The 20,929-nt window shown below is 35.6% G+C and overlaps 1 protein-coding gene across 1 annotated transcript in view; it reads right to left on the reverse strand.

Annotated features, from left to right (window-relative positions):
- Positions 1 to 605: 605 nt before the first annotated feature.
- TMEM47 (transmembrane protein 47) overlaps positions 606 to 20,929 on the reverse strand; it is a 29,696-nt gene continuing 9,372 nt past the window's right edge. The window contains exons 2-3 of the mRNA XM_010370552.2: positions 13,099 to 13,239; positions 606 to 4,024 (exon numbers count right to left, since the gene is read on the reverse strand). Of these exons, the coding sequence (XP_010368854.1) occupies positions 3,846 to 4,024; positions 13,099 to 13,239 (320 nt within the window). The 3' untranslated portion in view covers positions 606 to 3,845. The remainder of the gene's footprint in view (positions 4,025 to 13,098; positions 13,240 to 20,929) is intronic.

Genomic DNA, 20,929 nt, shown 5'->3' on the forward strand with positions numbered 1-20,929 from the left:
GAAAAAGAAAAAAAAATTGGCATACACGCAAGTGAATTTTATCGAATGTCTAATTTAAATTGCTTTCCACATATACTCACCATTTATATACATCAAAGGGTGATGAGTTTTATCAGTTTCTTCACACATGCACATTGGACACACACATGCTCATGCACACATGCACACTGAATTTTTAGTCTTTCTAAGAAAGAGATAATACAGACAAGCCTGCTTTAACACTCTGCAAACATTGAAAATTACACAAAGAACAAAATACCATATCAAACCCTCTGACTAATTATTTCCAGTTGTGTGATTAGAGTTGGAATAATGGAAGCCAACACTACATCTCCTTTGTGTACCTTTTAAAACAGAAGGTTAAAAAAGATATTTAATAGTATTCCTTTATCACTGATCGCACAAAGGCTGTGGAGAATGGAAGGATCTTGGGAGATAATCTGTGATAAGAAATTTAAAAATGTTTTCAAGTAAAATCAGCATGTCATATTAAGATGTTTTGTAAACAATATATATTTTGAAGGAGAAAATGTAATGAATATATGTAATTTAGAAGCGCTATCTAAAGAGTTTACACAACAGAGAAGACACAAAGTCAAACCACATCCGTGAAATCACTTTTATTTTTATTTTTTTCCACATAGATAACTTCATGTCAACTACAAAAATCATGAAATGAAGAACTGATTGTGAAACTGCAAACTCAAAATCACTAGAGTGATAAACAGGTTTTCCCCCAGATGACTTAAAAAAAAGTAACCAGGATACCATGAATTCATGTTTAAGTAGTAAACATGTCATATATTTAAAAATAATAAATATAGAATAGCAGTACAGAAACTAATAGCATAAACAGCATGAAGTATATTTTATTTTTTAAGACAGATGAAATTTCTAGGCACAGTTTTAGGCATTAAAGAGGACACAGAGGCATAGGTTAGAGTGCGCTGCTCTGTACAAAAATACAGTCTGAATAAATTACATTGCTAGCCATACAATTAGACGTCACTTACCAGTCAGTTCATTGCATGTTTAATAATATACAGGTACATGCTAATCCATATATATCATTTATATTCAAACACATAAGTCTCTCTATATTTATGTCTTTAAAATTTACATGTTGAACTTACAAAAAGCTAAATAATTGTGCAAGAAATTGGAATAACTAGCCCTGCTGAGTATTTTATGCTATATGTGTGAGTATATATGTGTGTGTATACCTATATCTATAGATATAGCTCTATATCCATAGATATCTAACAATGGGTTTGTGGCTAACAATTCTGCTTAAGAACACATCAAACAAACCTAAAGCTGCAAAGACATCATGTTAATGTAGGTGACAATTTCACTTGTGTTTATTCTGATAGACAAAATTGTAATTCAGATGAGAAGCAACAATTTTCATGTTGTACTGAGATTGTTAGTAATGAAACACTTCCAAATATCAGTGATGGTAGAAATATAGCATAGGGCTCTTTGCTGGGAAGGGAAAAAAGTCACATAAGAAATCTAGTTTTCAGTAAACTGCAAATATGTGTGCCTCAACCTATAACATATCCTGTCACTTTGAGCTTGTCATATTGACAGAGAATGAAAACTTGATAAGACTCGAGATGTGATACTGGTTTAACAGGACACTGCATCCTCTACTAGGACCAAGAGAAGGGACTCATTGGTGTCAGCACCAAACTACTATTCTTTCATTATTCAGGAATAAAGAGATCTCAGAACAGAGAATGTTTAGTTGCTGAAATCCCTATCCAAATACCATATTTCTCACGCTGCTCTGACAATATGCAATTAACTGCAAGACAGTCTGCCCCAAATTTTACTGTTTCTCAAAAACGTGCTTCAAAAGACTCTATAATATTATCTTTCTGGAAAATTTCCACTCATAATTTCTAATGATTCTTTACAGAATCGTATATTTTTATAAAGGTTTCTGTCTATGATGTATTTATTCACTTTTGTCTATCATTGCTAAAGTAAGACTAAACCTGGTACTTCATATTTGTGATTTTATAGAAAAGTCATAAGTGTGTTTTTAGCATTTGGATAATAAAGTAGGTTTTTTTTTTTTTTTTTTTTTGGCTGTTGTTTTTGGCAACCATTCTTAAGACTAGCTGAAAGTAGAACTGTGCTTTGGGAGGTAAAACAAATTATTACATACTATCGATGTGGTCCTGGTCTTAACAGATTTTGCAATACAGTAACACATAGCTACTTTTTAAGTAATTTTTCTAATGCTTCTTTCTGCAAGAGGGCCAAAACCAGAACATACTGTTTTAGTGTCTTTGTTAACAAAAATAATTATTTATAACTTTTATATTAGAACTGTATATTTGATATAAAAATATGTTTACAATTAAGCTATCCAAATTTGTATATGAAACAGAATTAACACAAGTTTGCAGCATGAGATTAGTTGCAAACTTATTCCCTATTATTAATACTTCCTTCCATTGAACAGTCAGTAAGTAATTCCCTTAACATAAATCCACCCTAAGTGTGTGCACAAATCGGTTAGCCCATCAGTTAACTTCAGAGGACCAGGTGATAACCAGATGAATTCTACTCCTCTACTCAGACATTTAGATATTTATATAAATCTATCGCTATTCCTTTTTTTTAAAAAATGAAGACATTTAAAATACTTGCAAAAAATAGCAGCCTTCTATTTTAATGAATTTTACACAAAATGATCATCCTAATTGCTATTCTCTTTTCAACTACAGTGCTTACAGAGAATCATTAATTTTCAGATTAACACCATTTCAATTTTTATTCTTAGGCAACTCTATTAACACTTTCCAGTGAAACAGTAAAGAACATAGAGCAAAAGCTTTAAGGTACCATACTTTTGTATGGTAAATAAGCATGAACAATCTAAGCCTCTTAACAATGCGTACAAGGTTAGTGTTCAAACCACTTCACTAGAGTAAATATTAATTTTATGTGTAATAGGCAAATGTATGTGGAGGGTTAAGGAACAACTAATTACCATTTATACTAATGGTTCACCTTCTATAAAAACATGGAAGCTTGTTACATATGCACACTTGTTTGCTGCAATGTTTGGCAAATGATTTAAAGGGTACAAAAGCAACTCATGCAGATTTCTTTCTGTTTGCCCCAGGAAAAACACAGATCCTCAATTTTTTCCCCAGTCTAGATAGGGCTGAGGCACCAATTTCTAACCACATAATGAGAAGCACATGTCTCCAAGTCTTGACTCTCCTCCCAGGGAGATGCTGATTGCCAAAGCATAACCTCCCATTAAAAAGAGTATTCTTGAAGGTGGAATGTGTACCATTAACCAGTTACATTCACAACTCCCATTAGATGCTGAAGGGCAGTTCATTTTTCAAGGGCTCATTCAAGCAAACAACCAACAGCCAATGTAGTCATTTGGTAGGATAAGCAGGCAGTAAGGGCTCTAACAGTGGAATCCTTGTCAGCGCAAAGGAACTTCTAAATGTTGCTTATGCCAACTGCTCCCCTGCAGGCAATAGGAGATGGAGGCAAATCTCATTCCAACTAGTTTCTCACAATGGTTGCTGTCATGTAGACCCTTCATTTGTCAAGAAAAACGATATGAACATATTGGAAGTTTGCAGCATTTGCCTATGTCTAATCAGCTTTCTTAATTTGTGCAGATTTCTAACATGGATGTAAAAGCTGGTTATGATGTTGACAGCCAAAAGGCAAAAAAGATTAAATCAACTGAGCAAACTGCTTGATGCTCCACAAGTGTTTTAGAAAATAGTAAGTTAGAAAAGATGCAGATGTAATCCTTTTGTTGGATGGTGGTGGTTGTTTTTACTTTGAGACTATTGGCTCTAGTAGTAGTCTTCATAGTTCTTAGGGTTCAGGCAATAAAGGATGGCACCCCCAAACGAAAATATAGTTGCACCCCAGGCCAGGCCATAACCCCAGTTGAACTCATGGTAAATTTTCAAGCTCACAGTTTCAATGAACTTGATTGGGTAAAGGACCAGGCTGCAAACCTGTAAAACAACTGAAAGCAAAGCAAATCAAAATTAGAAAATGTTATTTACAGCAAATAAAATAATATAAATATATAACTGTATATGTATGAGAGTAACTTTGTAATCAAATACACATAAAGGCCAAAAATTTTAACGATTGCTTGTTCTAGATGGTATACTTTAAAATACTAACAATGTTTTTGTTTAAATACCTTTTCCCAGTATATAAGAATTATCCTATTAATTAGTAAATCATTATTAGTATTGACGAAATAATTAGTGCAATATAATAATTTATATGAGCATACAAAGTAGTGATTTTCGCCTTACAAATATAATATTATTATTATGCCAAGTAGTACTAGTTAAACTAAATTGTGCCACTACTAAAACGTGTAAGTAGCTCCTCAAGAATAGTGACCCCAGCCAGGCTCAGTGGATCATGCCTGTAATTCCAGCACTTTGGAAGGCCCAGGTGGGCAGATCATGAGGTCAGGAGTTTGAGACCAGCCTGCCCAACATGGTGAAACACCGTCTCTACTGAAAACACAAAAATTAGCCCAGTGTGGTGGCGTGCACCTGTAATCCCAGCTACTCAGGAGGCTAAGGCAGGAAAATCACTTGAACCCAGGAGGGGGAGGTTGCAGTGAGCTGAGACCCGCGCCACTGCACTCCAGCCTGGGCGACACAGTGAGATTTCGTCTCAAAAAAAAGAATAGTGACCCCAATGCCAACTGAAACTCTTGTTATTTATGTATGCTATTAAGGAATTAGGAAATTCAAATTAATTTCTATTGATGCAATTGGTCAACCTGTGAGTAATAATGTGCTTTTGATGTTGTTGCTGCTTTGTAATACTAACTCATACCAATATGCCAGAAAGCCCTACCATGATGCCTTTGCTTACGTTACTCTGATCCAAAGCTACTTTCATTATTTTCTTCTCATCCAGTCTATGCCTCTTGTCTTTAAAAAGTGTCTTAAAAGTTATTAACAGATGCTATTTTCATATCTATTTTCCACCTACTTTCAAAAAGGAATTAAGTCTCTAAAGGCAAGAGAGATAATGGCACAGGAAAACCTAGGCTAATTATGGCTACTATAACAGAGGTCAAAAGGTAGCTCTTAGTCCCTGGTGAGATCCTAGTTCTGTCAGGGCTAAAGGGAAAATATGATTAGTCATCCCGAATAAAATAAACCAAAATAATCAGGAAGGGAAAGTTTATTTTGTTTTAGTTTTGTTTTGTGTTGTTTTTACTATCTAAAATAAAATGAAATTTATCTTGTGGATATGCACAAGAGATAATGTCTTCCACTTAAAAGTCTTAACTTTCTATTAGATCAATTATTATGTAATTTTATTTTAATCAGTTTAACTACAATTAGTTAACTACAGCTTCATTCTCTATCACAGGACAGCTTCCACCCTCAAGAAATAGACAATCTTTTCCCTAAAAAATACGGAGTACAGTTATATTTAACAGGGGTTGGCAAACTACCAAATCTGGTCTGCTTTTTTGTTTTTGAAAAAGTTTTATTGGAACACAGCCACACTCATTCATGTATGTATTTTCTATGCAACAATGGCAGAGTTGAGAAACTGCAAAAGAAACCACACAGCTCACAAAGCCAAAAGTATTTACTTTCTTGCCCTTAACAAAAAAGGTTTGCTAACCCCTGACATATGAAATAATTTTAGGGGGTAAAGTAATTTTTGTTTAATTCATCTTAAAAGAACAAAAATGTGAATAATTAAAGAAAAGGAGGGAACAAACTGACATAGTAAAACTATGTACATAAATATTTTTGATATAGCTTATATTTTTTAAAAAGAACATTAGGATGGATAGTGTGTTTAATTAAGATGGAATTTTATGTTTTAAAATGTACTCTCATCTATTTTTAGCACATGTAAAAGATTATTACCAGTATGATGAAGCTTCCTAGGAAGTCTACATAAATAGTCATCTTTCTCTCCCATAAAACTGGTGAAATACAGCAAGTTCATGAGGAAATGATTCCTCAAAATTTCTTTCTATAAGGCTCTGGCTAAGTGTCAAAGGACCTACCTGGAACTAGATATAAAAATACCCAACATTTCTGCTGTGTAGCCCAACACTGCTCTGGGTCAGCACTGTGCCTACCATTACTACTGAGAGTGGATACATAAGTAAGTTTGTATAAGAGGATACGCTACTGATATCCAAAACAGAAATCAGACCTTCTCAGAAAAAGTTTTGGTTGTTGTTAGGACTCAGCTGATGGCATATTATATGACCCACACTTCATCTATTTCCAGCTGGTAAGTGCTAAAATGTGCATTAATTTAAAAAAAAGCCCAGTTGGCTCTGTGCCTTTGTGAGGAAAAGGGAGCTTTCATGTTTTAAACGTCATAAAACTAACAAGAAGTCAATTACTATCAACCATGACTACAGAAAAAAAAATTCCAGTTGCCAAGTACATTTGAAAAAAAAAAAAAGGCACTTCTCCTTAGGTTTCTATATTCTGGTCACTTGTCAAATACGCACTGATCCTACCAGGATATGACTGAAACCAGGATGTGAGTTAGGTATAGTAATTCATTCACTCATTCAATAAATGCATCCATTCAATAAATATCTGAATGTTTCTAAAGTGATACGGTTTAAGGCATTAGTGGTATCAAAAGAGACAAAGCTGCTACTCTCATGGGTAGTCAGTCCGTTAGTAAACAAATATAAAATATAATGTCACATATTGCTAAGAGACAAGAAATGCAAGAAAGCAGACAGACACAGGGATGAGGGCTGCTCTTTTAGATCAATCGTGAGAGAAGACTGCTCTGAAGAGGAGATACTGAGCACAGATCTGAATGAACTAGGGGTGCAGAACAACGTAGTGGGGACCGAGCATTCCGAAGTGAAAGGCACAGGCACTGCAAAACTCCCGACACAGGAGCACATCTGGTGCATTGGAACAGAAGTCAGAAGGCTGTGATTGCAGTACAGAGAGCAGGGAGGGAGAAGCATGAGATATGATGGAAGAGACTGCAGGGGCCCTTCATGGTTCATGGACAGCCTGTGAACCATAGCTAGGGTATAGATTTTATTCTAAGTGTGACAGGCAGCTGGTAGAAGAGTTAGAGCAGAAGAGTAATAACTAATCTGAATTACTCTAAAATAATTACACTGCTTCTTTTGTGAACTGACTAGTCCCTGGAGTGAGGTGTTTACCTAGGCTGCTTTTAATATTCATTTCAACGTGTTTTATTTAGCAAATATTTGGCCTCCATGGTATAATATAATGATATAATTTCCCTCTAGTGGAAAAATGGAAATACAACTCCATTAGGCTCCACTGGCATACTCTCCTGAACAGCTTTCTTAGACTTTTATTGTGTTGGAGCTCAATAAAAATTACTGTAAAACACTTCGTGCCTCTGAATTATTCGACTCCCTTTGGAATCACAGAGAAAAATGAATGTAATAGCAAAACTGAGAAAAATATAATTCTGCATTTGTAAATAATTTTCTCCATGTAATAAAATTCACAGATGTAGGTAAAAATGCCTTCTTGCCTTTCATAGATTCTGTAGAGGGAAGAAAAAAAAAAAACATAAAGAGTTCAGAAGTCAAGAAAATACCATTATACTATATTTCCATTTTACTACCAATCAATGAAACAAAATAGGCATTGGATATGGTATTCTCTATGCTCTACCTCAAAGATAACATAGGTATAGTTCTGGAACATTTTAGAATCTTAAGAGATTTGGGGTTCATTTTATGCCCCCTGCACTTTTTTGAAAACAGGCAATGAAACTATTAACCATGAAATTGTGTGGACCAGAGGCATGACGGGAATGCCTACTCATTCTTGTGTTTTATTCTAGTTTTAAGGGGATATTTTTCAGTGTTTTCAATATTAAAATATTCAAAGCATTGATACTGAAATATTCATTATTTTCTTCTAAGGAGGATATTTCAATATTTTGACAAACACATATTGGGTGCCTACTGTGTGCTAGATGAAGGGGATAAGATAGATAAGACATGGCCCTCGCCCTTTGATAATTCATACTCTGATAGTGCAGACAGGCACACAAGTAATTACAAATCAATGCGTTCAACAGCAATAGTAGAGGCATGTTTACTTATAATACGTTCAACATACATTTACTGAGCTCGAACATTGTGTCAAGTACTGATTCAGCTTAGAGAAAGAAAGGAGGGCTTCAGAGGGACATCATTTGAATTGCTTCTTAAAGGATGGATGAAAGTTGGTCAGAAGAGGCAGAGGAAAGAAAAGACCTCTAGGAAGATGAAGCAGATTATATAGCACTTATAGGTATAAGAGAGTATGGCTAGAAGCAATTCGCATGGGTAAAATGAAGGGCGCATGCACAAGGCTGTTTAGTTCATACTATAATAGCATAGTGTTTCGTAAAGTAATAAACTTTCGTTTCTCTAGGGAGACCATCTGAGAGGTTATTGTAATTGTATATGCGGTTGGTGTCCTATTCATATATTTTTATCCTCACCACTTCAGTACATGCTAGCCTGACTTCCAAATGCCAGCGCCTGCATTTCTTTGCCTGAGTTTCCTCTGGCCACTAAAGCTACTTAAGCTGCCTATGGGGCAGGCCAGGTCCAGAAAACTAACACTTCTCCCCCTTGATCATAACCGACATTTCTCAACCAATGACTCTCCAAATTTGCTGTATTAATACCCCAGCTCTGTAGTCCTCCGAATGAGATAATTCTCGAGGTGTGTGTTCTACACCGGTTTTCAAAGTTTCCCCAAGAAGACTAAGCTCCAGCTGCTTCAAGTGACAACTGGCTTGATCATGTAACCTTTTAATGGCTGCTTTCCCATCCCTGTCTCATTTTTCCATACACCTTATCATATCCCTTCTTTTACCTTGCAAATAAAGTATATGCACTTGATTTCTTGTCTCGGGGTTTGCTTCTGAGGAAATCAAAGGGACAAGTGACAAGACCAGATGTTTATGTCACAAGGAGACCTCGTGTTGTATCCAAGACAGATTACATGGGGAAGAGACTAGAGAAGGACAGGCCCCTAGGAGGTCATTCAGTTTGTGGGGACCTGTGGGCAGTGATGACTAAGGTGTCCTCAGTGGGAAAGAAAAGCCAGGGAATCTAAAGAAAGACTAAAAGAAAGAACTGAAAAACTAGATTCTCAAGAAGGCAAAAGAAAGGAGTCACATTAACATCTTAAAACAGTCAGATATTGCCATAGAAAAACAAAACGAAGTAAGGGAAGACCAAATTTGGGGACTGAGACATTCCATTTAGGGAAAAATTGTGGCCTTGACTAAGGAAATAATGATGGTGTATGAAAAAAATGGTATAAAATTAGGAGATAATTTAAAGGCAAAGGTTGATAGGCCCTCCAGCCAGGTTGGTCCCTAAATATAAAATTGACATAAAAGAAACAATAATTTGGAGAATAAAAAGCATTTGCCAGTGAAAAGTTAACATGAAGGTATCAATTTATTTTCTTTTTAAAATTCAATTTGTAACTACTCATGGTAGCAGTATGAAAGTAATTATTGGGTTGTGATACTGTAAATTGTTCTAGCCAAAGTGTAGTTTGATAACGGTACAGGGAAATTAACATGGAATCTAAATATTGTGAATAGAAGAACTCCCTTTCAGTTTGAAATCTAAACTGAACACTGATTTTTCTACCAAAATCTAGACTTGAAATGGCTCCACAGTATCTCACTGTGACTTATAGGATGGTGATGAGGGCTGTAAAACACAAGTCTCTAATCAGAGATAGCTCAGACATGGAAATCAGTTGCAGGTCCCTGAAAAAAAAAAATCACCTTTCTATATAAACAATCCTTATAGGAGGCTTTCTGCAGATATAACATAAAGGAATCATCCTTAATAACATAATAAATGGGGATTCTGTATGTAAAATCATATTATAAAAGAGAATTTTCTGCAATTTGTATTAAAGGTCTTGGGAAGAAAGAAAACACTCATCCTACATTCCTGTGGGACATACAAATGACCTGCGGATAGTTCGAAACCAGACAATGAAAGAAGAGAACCTGGAAAGAGGCAGTTCCTCTAATTTCACCAAGTCTTTAGTGAGAACTGGATGCCAGTTATCAGAATCACATCATATATTACCTATCACTGTCAGTTACACAAAAAGGAATATGCTGTAGTCAACTGTACTGGAAATGTGCATAGCTTTCATTATGTGCTACGGTTTAGCCATGCTGCACTCATCAGTTTGTGGTCTTTGTGACATCTCAAGGTACTGAATTCCTTCAGCTGTTGCTCCCAAGAAACGGAGTAACTGGAGTTACACGATGGACTCCAACTGTAGTGCACAGTTGGCAACTGAATTCAAAATCAAGGCTGATTCTGCACTGATTTTTCCTATATGTGATATGTACTGAAGTAAAGATAACTGGGGAATCCTCATTCGGGTTTTCAAGTCAGATAGGTATCCTGAATTTAAACCCTAGATGTACAACTTACTAGTTAAAATAACCCTGGGAAATTACTTAGTTTTTCTGAACCCTGTTTCTTCATTGATAATATGGAGAAAATAAATAGCTAACTTTAAGACTGTTATATCCGAGACAGTGTATGTTAAGTGTCTAGCACTGTGACGTATGACAGGTGCTTAATTAATCATTCTTATCAGCATTATTATTATAAAAGTATCTAATTCTGAAGTCTAGATTTCTAGGACTGGTGAGAAAGAGGGTTGTGGAAAAAAGGACAGTATTTTAGATGGGCTACAGCAATGGCTAGCTCTTAGCTCTTCTAGCAACTATTCAAGAAGGTAATAAGGCCACCCTAAATAAAAGACCTCAGAGAAAAAAAAGAAGACAAAATCTTTAAAATCTGTTTGGCTATCTTTATGAGACTTAATTATCAGTTTTCAGTAAAAACCCTTAGAGTGGCCGGGCGCTGTGGCTCACACCTGTAATCCCAGTACTTTGGAAGGCCGAGGTGGGTGGATCATGAGGTCAGGAGTTCAAGACCATCCTGGCTAACATGGTGAAACCCTGTCTCTACTAACAGTACAAAAAAATTAGCCGGACGTGGTGGCGGGTGCCTGTATTCCCAGCTACTCGGGAGGCTGAGGCAGGAGAATGACGTGAACCCGGGAGGCGGAGCTTGCAGTGAGCAGAGATTGCGCCGCAGCACTCCAGCCTGGGCGACAGAGCGAGACTCCGTCCCAAAAAATGAACAAACAAACAAACAAAAAAACCCCTTGAGTATATTTTATACCACCAAGATTGTCTACTTGTATAGTGTAGGAGCCCAACATATTAAATAAGTAAAAACATAAATATATGAAAAAACATCCTTTTGATAATTATTACTTTTTTGAGCTCTTTTGGTCTTACCTTTGTAGTCACGTGAAACTAGCTGCTTCCTAAGACTCCAAAAGAGAAATGGCTTAAATAAAAAAACCTGAATTACAGTTACTTATTTGTTTACATGCCTGTTTTACCCTACCAGATTATGAGCTACGTGCCTTAGTCATTTTTATATCATTCATTCAAAAACTATTTATTGCGTGTATATGAGTACCAGGCATAGCACACAGTACTAAATCAAGTAAGTGTGAAGTCTCAGACAGAGAGGTTTCCAAGCGGTAGTAGCAATATGTCTGTTTTGATTTTATGTACTGCACGTGTCTCGGCAGAAAAAAAGACTTTTTATTTTATTTTTTTCCTTGAGACAGAGTCTTACTCTGTTGCCCAGGCGGGAATGCAATGGTGTGCTGTCGGCTCACTGTAGTCTCGAGATCCCAGACTCCAGTGATTCTCCCATCTCAGCATCCTGAATAACTGGGACTAAGACTTCAAAGCTTTTTACTCTATTAGTGAGTATCTGTGGTGATACTGTGGCCAGTTTTATAGGTGTCTGATACTGTGTTTAGCCTGTAATAGGCACCTAAGAAATAGTTGCATAAATAAGTGAGGGAGTCAGTGGTTAATGAACCACTAGATTAAGATTCAGAAGCCTCCCAGGCCCAGGTCTGCCAGTAGCTACTAGGCAATCTTGAGCAAGTCACTTAAAGATTTGAATTAGATGTACTTCTGGATTCCTTCACCCCTTTGGACCTTCGTTTTTATGACACCCCCAATTCTGACCAGCCTTCATGGGTATAAGAAAATGAACACAAACAGTAGGGGGCAGCAGAACACTTCTGTTTTGTATTTTTAGCTCAAACTACCCTTTAAATCCTGATAAATTTAATCTATTTCAATCTTGAAACAGCTTTTAAAAATCCATCTAACAGCCTAGATGGTTTTGTCAGTGTCTTCATTATTGACAGTCACAGAAGCTTATTTTGCAGTCTTCAAATCAGATATGACTGACAGGGTAAATTGAAGGCACCATAGAATGTTGCAGTTTGAGTCAAAAAGAACAATATATTCAAAGGTATTTTTATAAATGAAAATTAAAGCTCACATCAAATCATGTATTGAATCATGTATTGGGCTTTTAGTCTGCAAGCCCCTTTTCTAAACAGTCCCCTCTCTTTTCATTTCATTGGTTGATACTTTAATCCAAGCTTTGCTTCATAGAATGATGGTTGATAAATTAATTAACATACAATTGACTTCATATAATTGACTTGTCTAATGGTTGGAGTTATACATCACACATTTTCAGGATAACTATGTTTATTTTCAAAGAGATATACAGCTTTAAGGGTACACATTTTGGAATTTGTTTTCAGTTCCTTATCAGAAAAAATAATGCTGCCTTAAGATCACCAGGGAAGCAGTAAAAAAGGGGGAAAAAACTGGATGTAAAAAAAGACTGTTAGTAAATACACCTGCTGCAATTCCTAAGGTAATAGCCCTGTCAGGCAGTATTATTTATTCATGCTTTAGTTAGAGGTTTAGAAACTGCCATTGTGTTCTGTGAAATGCTTAACACACTGAAAACTTATAATCTGATAAAGCTTTAGCCAAGTTACCTTAAAAATATAGTAAATGCCTCTCAATTTTTATGTAATACAGCAAACACATACCTCTTCTGCATAAGAAAGGAGGATGGTAGAAAGGTTCATGAAACTTTAATGCTCATTTAAAAGTAATAAATCTGTTTACCTGCTGCAAAAAGCATGACCGCAACAGGTCTATAGAAACGCCTTCGAGATCCCACGCAGATAGAAATCAAACCCACCAGGAATGCAATGAGAATGATGGCAGCACCGCCCAGGAGTAAAGCCAGAGTAGCAATCTGCCAATCTGGAAAGAAAAAAGAAATTGTTTTTGAGTGGTAAGTCCTCAAAGAATCAACATAACTATATTCAGCAGCCTTCACCTTGCAGTGGCTCAACAGATGTGATTTTACCGCATGCTAAGCATCCTTTGGCGTTTCAAATGTTTTGCAACAAAAATGAATAGGAAATGTACTTATTCAGAAAAGTCTCCTATGCTAAGCTCAGCAGAGTTTTTAGACCAGGGGTTTGCTAGGATTTTCTTCCAAGGACTCTATTACGTATTCATGTTAAATCAAGTGTCCCCTCCATGACCTATTTTCAATATTATTATGATTTAAATTTTTATTGAGCAATAAAGTTCACAAATCTTAAGTATAGAAAGTAGAGAAGTAGATGAATTTTTATAGATATTTATATACCATCCAGATTAAAATACAGGACATTTCTATCACCCAGATTGTTCTCTTGCGCCCCTTCCCCAGTCAATAATGACCCTCCCACCTGGGCTACTGAGGACATCCGTCACCACAGATCGAGTTTTGCCTATTCTTAAACTTCATATAAATGGTATAAACTATTTTGCGTCTGGTTTTTAAGTTTCTCATATTCATCCATGTTGTTGCATGTGACAGTAGTATATTCTTTTTTTATTGCTATTTCTTAGAAAGCCTTCCTTAATCATATAAAAATCTCCAAAGTTTTTATTTGTCTCTCCTCCACTCCCTCTAAAAAACAACTCCCCATCAAATTAGCATCAGGAATATTGTTTGTTTTTTCCACTTCTTTTTTATTTGATTCTAGTCTCACTGTTGTATTTACCACCACGGGTGTAGTTTCTAAAATTAAGTATTCCCAGGGAGCCAGAAGGGACTCTGAATGGCTGCTCAGCCCCTTCATTCATACACAGAAACAGTAAGCATATACTGATCACTTGTTATGTGCAGGCCTCTGTTCTCACACTCTTAGTGACACATAAATCTTATTGAAATGCACTCATTTCTTATAAAACAAAAATGTAGAAATAATATGATGAAAAACTGGCTCATTTTCCATTCATAAGAATGGTAAAATATTCTCTCAAAAGAGACAAAGGGAATCTATGAAAGTACTATATAGGTTGGAAAACATCATATAAAACTATACTGTGGAGAGCAGCAGTTGTTTAAAAGCCCCAAGTGCCTCTTCTGGCCCTCAATTTAATGTAAGTGCAGAAAATGCAAGTGGATTTTAATCTATCATTAAATTGCAATAGATTCTATCCTAAGTCCAGAAGTCATGGTATTTTGATGCTTCCCTCTGAAATTATCCCCCCAGAAAGCTTCCAAAATACACTCTTTGTTATGGTAGGATAAACGATGAGCAGAGGAATTGCCAATACCCTAAGATTTTCTTTTATTTATATTTGTATATCCCTGCCTCAAGCATCCTCTTCCACATCCTCTCCTCCTACGAAATTGTGGATGCTTCACAGGCTCTCAGCTAGAACTTGCACTGCAATCAAGAAACAAACAAGGGGAAAATAGAACAAATCCAAACTTCTTAAAATATAAAGATGAATCACAACAAAGTGGAGAGCATCTTTTTAATGCCATCTATTTGTAACAAAGCGATACAACTTCAAACAAAAGTATATCTGCCTTTTAACTAGAAGTTAAAAGGATAGCCATACTGGGCTTTTTTATTCCATAACAGCATGTAGCATTGAATTAAAAAGCCAAAAAAATATATATATAGTCCTTACATTTGAAGTCTCTAAATTTCTTGGGAAAAGTTTATACAAGTAAACAATTATATTGCACTTTGGCATGATGGAAATTCTTCTAAAAACAGGTGTGTAAATTGAAATTTCTGCATTAAAAAAGTCAAAGTTTAATTATATAAAAGTGTACAATGAAAAAAATAAAATCCATCCATCCAGCCATCCATCCATCCAGTTCCTGGAGAGTTTAAGAAAGCCTATGCCGAATATGTTCTAGTTGGTCTATTATTTTATAGAATGATTATTACTGTTAGCAACTTATCCTAAATTATTTTACATAAGTAAAAACTTTAAAGCATTGGCTTCATTTAAATCAAAATGTGACTAACTATCTACCCATATAAAATATCTTAAAATGAAAGTGCAACAGATCTCTTTTTCCTGATAAGCTCTTTCATATAGCTCAATGCGAAAAAAAAAATGCCACACATTTGACTGTTCACTTTCAGCCATTATTCAAACAGGAATTAATTTTGATCACTTTTATCTATTTTAAACATCCTCAAAAAAATAGCTAAAATACACATGTTGTTTTGCATTTTGTAAAGATAGACTAAGGTAGAAAATGATTAGCAAACTTTCCGTATAAAGGGTCAGATGAGAAATATTTTTGGATTTATGATTTATGGTCTCTGTTGTACCCACTCAACTCTGCACGATAGTGTGAAAGGAGCCATAGACAATGTGTAAACAAGCTGGCTGTGTCCCAATAAAACTTATTTATTTATTTTTTTGAGACAGAGTCTCACTCTGTCACCCAGGCTGGAGTGCACTGGCACGATCTCGGCTCACTGCAACCTCCGTCTCCTGGGTTCAAGTGATTCTCATGCCTCAGCCTCCCAAGTAGCAGGGATTACAGGAATGCACCACCACACCCAGCTAATTTTTGTATTTTTAGTAGAGACCGGGTTCGCCATGTTGGTCAGGCTGGTCTCAAACTCCTGACTTCAAGTGATCCACCCGCCTTGGCCTCCCAAAGTGCTGGGATTATAGGCATGAGCCACTGAGCCCGGAACCAATAAAACTTAATCTACAAAAACAGGTGGTGGGTTGTTTTGGACTCCATGGCTGAGCTGCTGTTTGCTAACCACTATACTTCATATAGCATTTCAAATGTTGAACTTTTTTCTAGGTAAAGATCTCTTAAACTACAAAACACACAATGAAGTTAATTTAATAAATGAATAATACAGGAGTGCAAAGTGATGCTTAACCAACATAGCGACAGAAAATTCCAAAAAATTCCTAATCGCATTTTTTACATTTCCTCAATATAGTAATTCTTCATTTCATTTGGAAAATGAGTAAAATGCTATAGTAGAAAGCACCAGGAGAATAAAAGTTAGTAAAAGGGACTAGAACCTAATTAGAAAAAGAACCTCCTATAGCATAGGAGAGACTTCTAAAATGTAGATAAATGTAACCAGTTCTGGATTTTCTTCGAAATGTCCTATGTTTATTTTCAGCACTGAGGTTGTAGCTAATGACAAAGTTACCCTAGATGTAAAGTCAACAAGGAGAAGCATCCGCATTACCACTGTTGTGATATTTCTACCTTTCCTTTGGTTCACAAACAGAGATATGCCTGCTCAAACAGAAGTCATTTTATTTTCCAAAAGAAACTAGAAATGGGCCATGACTGCCACTGTTCTGGCCAAAACCTGGGGCTTAGACTGGATTATTGAGACTATATCCCTGGCGAATGGTGCCAAATTTTAGAATTGTTGTCATTATATCCATTTGGAATGATTCACTCAGGCCAGTTGCCCAGAACCAAAACTTTAAATTGCTGATCAGTTTAACCTCAATCAGGAAGCTGAAAAAGTGGTTCGATATGGCTATCATAGTCAAGGAGGTCCGAGGTGCATTTCAAGGTTCAGTGTGGGTACTTTGGAGCTGCAAACAGGGCCTGTGGCATCATATCTCTTTCAGTAAACAACTAGAATCCATTGTCCAAATAATAGCGCCAGCCTAAGAGGTGAACTAAAATCAGGGACTGTGTAAATCAGCCAGTTACCATTTCCCTCTCTCTTACTGAACAAGACTAAAGTATGGGGAGTGAAAATAAAAAGCGAAAAATATTTTATAGACACCTACTAATGGCCATTAAAATAATAGGCTGGGCTTTATATTGACACAGTTGGACAGATATTTACTTACCATCCGAAATCCAATACTAGATTTAGCAAGAATATATACATAAGACTTGGACAATTTTACAGTAATATTGTAAGTGACCAGAAAACTTGTTCTACCCTGACTTTTCCACTAAAAGATTTGCATGCCACAAATATTTACTAACCTACACTCAGTGTTTGCAAAACAAATTAAAATTTCATAAAATTCTCTGTTTCCAGCACCATTTATTCAAAAAAGTCATGCATTTTAAGTTTTCACAATCAGTTAATTTCTGTATCAATCTTAGTTGTCCAATTATAGCCTTCACGGTATTTAGTCAGATCAGGTGTTAAGAGTCTATAAAGATTTATTACTCCGCATTAGTTTTCTACCTTTCTATAAATAATATACCAATACTATAGTGGAACAGTAAACATAAACCAGACCTGCAGAACATCAATGACCATGGTGCTGTTTTACAAATTGCAGTGCTCTGCACAATTAAAACGGGCCATTGTTCAATGTCAGGCCAGCTGATTGGAAATCTGAGTTTGATTTCTGAGACCACAGAGAACAGGTGAAATCAGTTTTGAGGAAATAACATACATCCTTGGTTGATAAATTGGTGAGAGTTCGAATGGGCCGGGAGGCATGTTTTGGATCTGAAGACCAAACCTGAAATCAGGCTGCCATGTTACGTGTCAGGTTCTCTCAAGAGAATTTTGGCAAAATTGACACAGTGACACACTGGGGGCATTCAAACTGCACCCAAAGAAGTGGAAGCTCAAAATAAGTGTATCCTTCTCTACTAGTGTTTTCTATAACAGAAAAAAAAAAAAAAAAAAAAGTAAAATGAAAAAAAAAAAAAAAAACGCCAGGAAAATATATATGCATAATGTTATATTCCTCTTGCAGTTACAGGATAAAAATCAGGCAGTCCCTATACTACACCATCGAGTTCAACATTAAGATGCAACTCAGGAACTGATTTCAAGTCCTCTTTCAAGGTATTTTTATTAGGTGGCATCAGAGTTTCCAATGTCTATAAATGGTTTAGTATTCTGCAGAATTGTGCTGACTTACTTTAGCAGTGTAACATATGAGACTGGTCTGAAATCGCCACTGCATTATGAAAATTCTATGGACCACATTATAATTGTCCAAATGGAGAATTGTCATTCCCTTGGGGAATTCATGATCAAAAGTCACTTCCAATTTTCAGAAAAGACAGAATTTTAACGCGGATACGTTTTCCATATTTTCGAGCCAAGGGCAACACACAAAACCAGTTCCTAAAGCTTTCTGCCTCCACTCACCTCATTTAGAAAAATTTCACTTGTCAAACACTGGCTAATTTATTTACCTCTGTAGCTATTGGTTATATGCTGAGATTCATTCTACTATACATAAATCCCTGAGCACACAATGGCTATTTCCTTTAGAAAATTAGATACAATTTAAAAGCAATGGAAAAATATGTTTTTAACCTTAGAAACAGAAGTCCTACTGTTTAGGTGGGTAGTATTTCCCTCAATGTATTCTGTTGTTTTTATGGATGATTCTCCCTTTTCTATAATTCTCATCACAAATTAAAACACTGATTTTTAAATCACGTTCTCATTTGTCAGACTGGCACTTGTATTTTCATTTTTGAACGCCTCCAAAAGGAAATTATATTATCCAAAATGATATCTATAACTGTAATAAAATAATTCACTAGACAAGTTAGAACAATGATTTTTCCCTTTCATCTTGAATTACAAGTTATATACAAATTCTCCCTAATTCACCCACACAGACTGGATTATTTTCGCTCATTCCCATTAAACATTCAGCTTTTCTAAATACTTGTATTCATTTGTAGGACATATTTATAGCAAAACATTTAAATTATATTGTTGAGAACTTAGTTAAGTTAGTATTGCTAATCCCATTCTATCATCAGAAACTGGAAATAGTGGGATGGTTTAGTACTAAAGGCAAAAAAAAAAAAAAAAAAAGCTCAGATACAGAAGAATATTTCAAACTCACATTCCCTAAATTATCCATCTATTCACCAAAGACTATGTCTTCTTCCCAACTAGCTCACTTTGTCAGAAATTATGGCATTTAATTATTTTCACCAAATGTAACTAAAGATTTTTTCTTAATATTAATGCTACATATTTCTAAGTTTGGATAGGAAGGCTGTATCCTCACGTACAAAGAATGGAATGCTATTTTGTGTAGAAATATAAACTTAGCCTACCTACTTCTAAAGGTATCAAATGATCTACTTAACTTTTAAAAGTTAGTCTGCATGTGACTAATGAAGTGGAAAACTGAAACCGTTACTGAGGCAGTTTAAATCTTGGTTTGTTGGCTAAGTTGCATTCCGACCTAAATTTGTCGATACTATATTAATTTTCCACCACTCTGTGATGTAGACACAAAGAAAGGCAGCCAAATGCATTCCGATTCTAATTTCAATAATTAAAATGACCACTTCTTTTATTAAAACAACTGATATCAAAACTATAATTTTTCTCAGGCAAAGAAATATTTCTTTGTATATGAGGATACAGCCTTTCTATCCAATATAAGGCAAGTAACTATTTGTATTTTATACATTTACGATATAAATACTATGTGTGTTGTGACACACAAAGCAAAATAGATGTTTGCAAAAGCAACTATGTTAGGTATCCATACTAGTAATCAGGCTGGCAACAATTTGATTTCAAAAGCTACCCTTTAGGCCCATTCACAGATACAGACTGCCTCCAAAGTATGGTGCTAACCTGATTTTAAACTACAGACATAAATGACCCCAGGTAACCATTCAAACAGATGATGCAATTACCCTAATGACCAAAATGCATGTTAATTTTGCCAACTTTTGGAAAATCCCGGTTGTCCAAAATGCCAGACGGGTGTTACTAGTGTTTAACAATGACAATTTCATTCAAGATCTTGGAGCTGTTTTATGTTGATGTTAGAAAAAAAAATACACATACTTTTTATTTTTAACAAATAAAGGAACATTTTAGCTGCTTCATAGAATTCTTAGACAATTCAGTGGAAATGTAATTAATAATCTAACCACAATAACATATGGTGTTTTTTCCTCAAATAAAACCATTTGAATACAGTATTTAGCAAAGAGCCTTGCTATTAAGGCAAGTTCCAGTATGTGGACAAAAAGAAAGACACTATCATCTCTAATGACTGCTGTTTCTTACCATACACCATCTTTGAAAGCTTTCATTAGCATTTGATGGTAACTAGTGTTATCTAACAGGTACTGGTATTTTTCAATAATAATTTCTCATCATGGTATTTCTACCAAGTTGTGATGACTTTGGTATTTTGAACATTGCTCTTTTTTCACTCTTTGAATAAAAACTGAATTAGGTTACAACTAGGAAAACTTGATTATTTTGAAAAGCACAAAGAAAACCTACTACTCCAGGATTAGGAGTGGGTGAAACTTCCTTTAAGCAACTAAAGTTACTGTGATGGGTTTAGGGGAGCTAAGAATAATCAAAGAGTAGAATGAAGAAAGCCAGCCAGCCAGCCACGATGAGTATTAAGATATTCCTTTAGTAAATACAGAGGAATAAAACTGGCAAAGCTAGTACTCCCACCAGCTCCTTCTTAATGCCCTGCTGCAGAAATAGAACCTTTGTTTCCTCCTTCACAGCACTTTGCACATTTATTTAATTATTAATAATTTGTTTAAAACACACCATTTGTTTCACTCATCATTTTATTCTCACTACCTTCCACAATGCCTGGAACACAGACTAACTGGCTGACATTGTGTCAGAATAATGTCTACCCCCTGCTAGAAAATCAA

The sequence above is a fragment of the Rhinopithecus roxellana genome, chromosome 7, assembly GCF_007565055.1.
Source record: "Rhinopithecus roxellana isolate Shanxi Qingling chromosome 7, ASM756505v1, whole genome shotgun sequence".
Lineage (NCBI taxonomy): Eukaryota > Metazoa > Chordata > Mammalia > Primates > Cercopithecidae > Rhinopithecus > Rhinopithecus roxellana.